This window comes from Mugil cephalus, chromosome 7 (genome assembly GCF_022458985.1).
Source record: "Mugil cephalus isolate CIBA_MC_2020 chromosome 7, CIBA_Mcephalus_1.1, whole genome shotgun sequence".
Classification (NCBI taxonomy): Eukaryota; Metazoa; Chordata; class Actinopteri; order Mugiliformes; family Mugilidae; genus Mugil; species Mugil cephalus.
The window spans coordinates 24,168,858-24,171,533 of NC_061776.1; the positions used below are offsets into that span (position 1 = coordinate 24,168,858).

At 40.2% G+C, this 2,676-nt stretch overlaps 1 protein-coding gene across 1 annotated transcript; it reads left to right on the forward strand.

The window, feature by feature from the left end:
• The first annotated feature begins 690 nt into the window (after positions 1 to 690).
• Positions 691 to 2,083, forward strand: fabp6 (fatty acid binding protein 6, ileal (gastrotropin)). Its single transcript, XM_047589680.1, has 4 exons — positions 691 to 858; positions 976 to 1,151; positions 1,288 to 1,377; positions 1,943 to 2,083. Exons 1-4 carry the CDS (start codon positions 792 to 794, stop codon positions 1,991 to 1,993), a joined length of 384 nt encoding a protein of 127 aa, XP_047445636.1. The 5' UTR covers positions 691 to 791; the 3' UTR covers positions 1,994 to 2,083.
• Positions 2,084 to 2,676: the final 593 nt, after the last annotated feature.

Sequence of the window (2,676 nt, forward strand, 5' to 3'; positions counted from 1 at the left end):
GAGGTGATACAGAGAGGTTTTGGTTTTTATTGGAATTTTGGTGACAAAAAAACCTTGTACTTTCCCTCTTTGAACACAAGCTAACCGATAGCACTTAAACAACGTTTCCAGGCCCCTCAGAAAACAAGATGAATGCATTTACATTTACATTAGTAAATTGTAACTAAAAGTTCATAATCAAGCTTTGGATTTGTGTTTAGCTTTTCACTAACAAAATAGATTTCCATAATAAACAATTATGGATCCTCTTAGACATATAAAGGACTGTTATGGTTCCAAATTTCATCATATTCTGGATCTTTTTCAATGCCAGACCGGACTGAATAAAGTCCTTGAATGAGATGATAAGAGTATGTTGAACCTTTTACACACTAGATTATTTCCATTTTAGTGATAATAAAATACTTCAAACGAGGGATAGTATTTAAAAACAAAGCTCTTTATTTGTGTTTTGAGTAGCTGTAAAAGTGTAACCATAAAACCATCGTAGGAGAGTTCACTGACCTAGAGGTGAGCTCTCAGGTCAGCCTGATGAGCAGTCAGCATATTACTCACTGCCTGTGAACTTGGTATACTCCCATTTCTATGGTTTATTGCCCTCTCCCTTGTTGCCTGTTGTACTAATCACCTTTGGTTGTAATTGCTCTCTTGCGTCATGGCATGAGGTGTGGGAGGTGACAAGAGATGTACAGTATATAAAGAGGGTACAGTCTTAGTCTCAGCACCTTGTATCTCCCTCAGCTTGACTTAGCATCTCTGCTCTCTCACCTCCACCCACCAACACTACCGAAATGGCCTTCGCTGGAAGATGGGAAACCGAGACCCAGGAGGGTTATGAAGAGTTCTGCAAGTTGCTCGGTAAGAACACAGAATCTGCCAAATAACATGTGCATTTTACTATCTTTACTCCTTTCAGTTGTCTCTGGTTTTCTTGAATTGTTGTAGCTTCACATTCCTCCTCTTGTCCCACTTAAGGCATTCCCGATGACATCATTGCAAAGGGCCGTGACTACAAGCTGATCACAGAGGTCACCCAGGATGGAGATACCTACACCTGGACTCAGCTCTACCCTGCCAATGCCAAGGTGACCAACAAGTTCACCATTGGCAAGGAGTGTGACATGGAAACCATCGGAGGAAAGAAATTCAAGGTAGGAAGGAATTCATCCAGAGCTTGCCCTGTAAACTTTGAGTTCCAGCGGTGACTAGCAGAAATATAATGGACTGGCTGCTCGCTTTCCTGGCTGGTTATATAACCTGTGTGTTTTTTTTTTGTTTTTTTTACAGGCCACAGTGGTCATGGAGGGCAGCAAGCTGTGCACGACCTTCCCCAACTATCACCACACCACTGAGATCAGCGGAGGCAAGCTCATCGAGGTAAACACGCTCACTTAGGCTTTTAGTGCAGGGAACATAGAGCGATGACAGTGGTCATTACACTTAACTCCGCAGGGATCATTAGAGTCATCATCAGAGTTAGAGTTTTTTTCCAGCTGACGATGTGGACAGGTTAACACAGCTAACAAGAAAAAGTATCTGAGATGTAGAGAAGAGCCGAAAAGCTGTTCAGCCTCACGTGTATCCCTTTAAATCTGATCTTCAATCTTTCATATAGTTGTATTCATTCCAGTTTCATTTTGGGCTTTTCAGAGAGAATTAACTATTTTAAATTTTTACACAGTTCAAAAAAGATCAACATGTTAATAGGAAGGGGTGTAATGGGGTTTATTATGACAGCGTGTGACCTATTTTGTGAGGTGTTTTTGAGCCTTAAACTGAACTTAAGATGAGTGGCATTTTTGCCATTATTGTTCATGGCACCAATACGGTCATAAGTTCTTGATTTTCCCTTTCATTATGCACTTTCTCTACAAGATTGCAAAGCACTGGAATAGCATATTTCCTGGTGAAATAATACGTGCTTTCTTTTGTCTCCCTGCAGACCTCCAAAGCCGGCTCCGTGGTGCTGAAGAGAGTCAGCAAGAAGATCTAACTGCCGATTAACCTTTGACATCTAAAATGGTTGCTTAAGAAACATCAGTACTACAGTCACGGCTTTTAATAAACTTCATGTCAACATGAACCTTGGCTGTCTCTGCTTTTCACTGGGTGTGGGTTCTGGGATAATGCATACTTTCTAGAACTGAAAAGATTAACTCGGTGATTCATGTGTGAAAGCAAGAGTTGATGTTAAGTTTAAGTTTTAAGCAGGGAAAGACACATGATTCCAGCTGTGAGGCAAAGAGTTAATATCTGCAGCAGAGTCATTCTTGATCCATTCTTATCAACTTTTAAAATGCCTATGAATGCCCGTAACTCAAAGAGATTCACCCATAGCAGGCAGATAGACATGAAAGTTTAAATTCAGCTGAATAGAACACAAATATTACAAGAGGAACTGAATGATCCCATCTTCAGGCTATTAGAATTTGTGAGCTGTTAAAAGTTATGCATTTACAATGAGTAAGAGATTGTAAACATTTGACCTGTCTGCATGGGAGGTGTGCCAGAAAAAAAAAAAAAAAAAATCCTATTCATAAAAAAACTGTAGAGCAAAACAACCAGTGATAATACAAGTTGGAATAGTGTGTCAAACCAAAGGTAGAGTTGTTTGGTATCACGGGACACATTTAGTGCTGACCAAACACAGCTTTCCACAAGGAGGACCTCATAAGA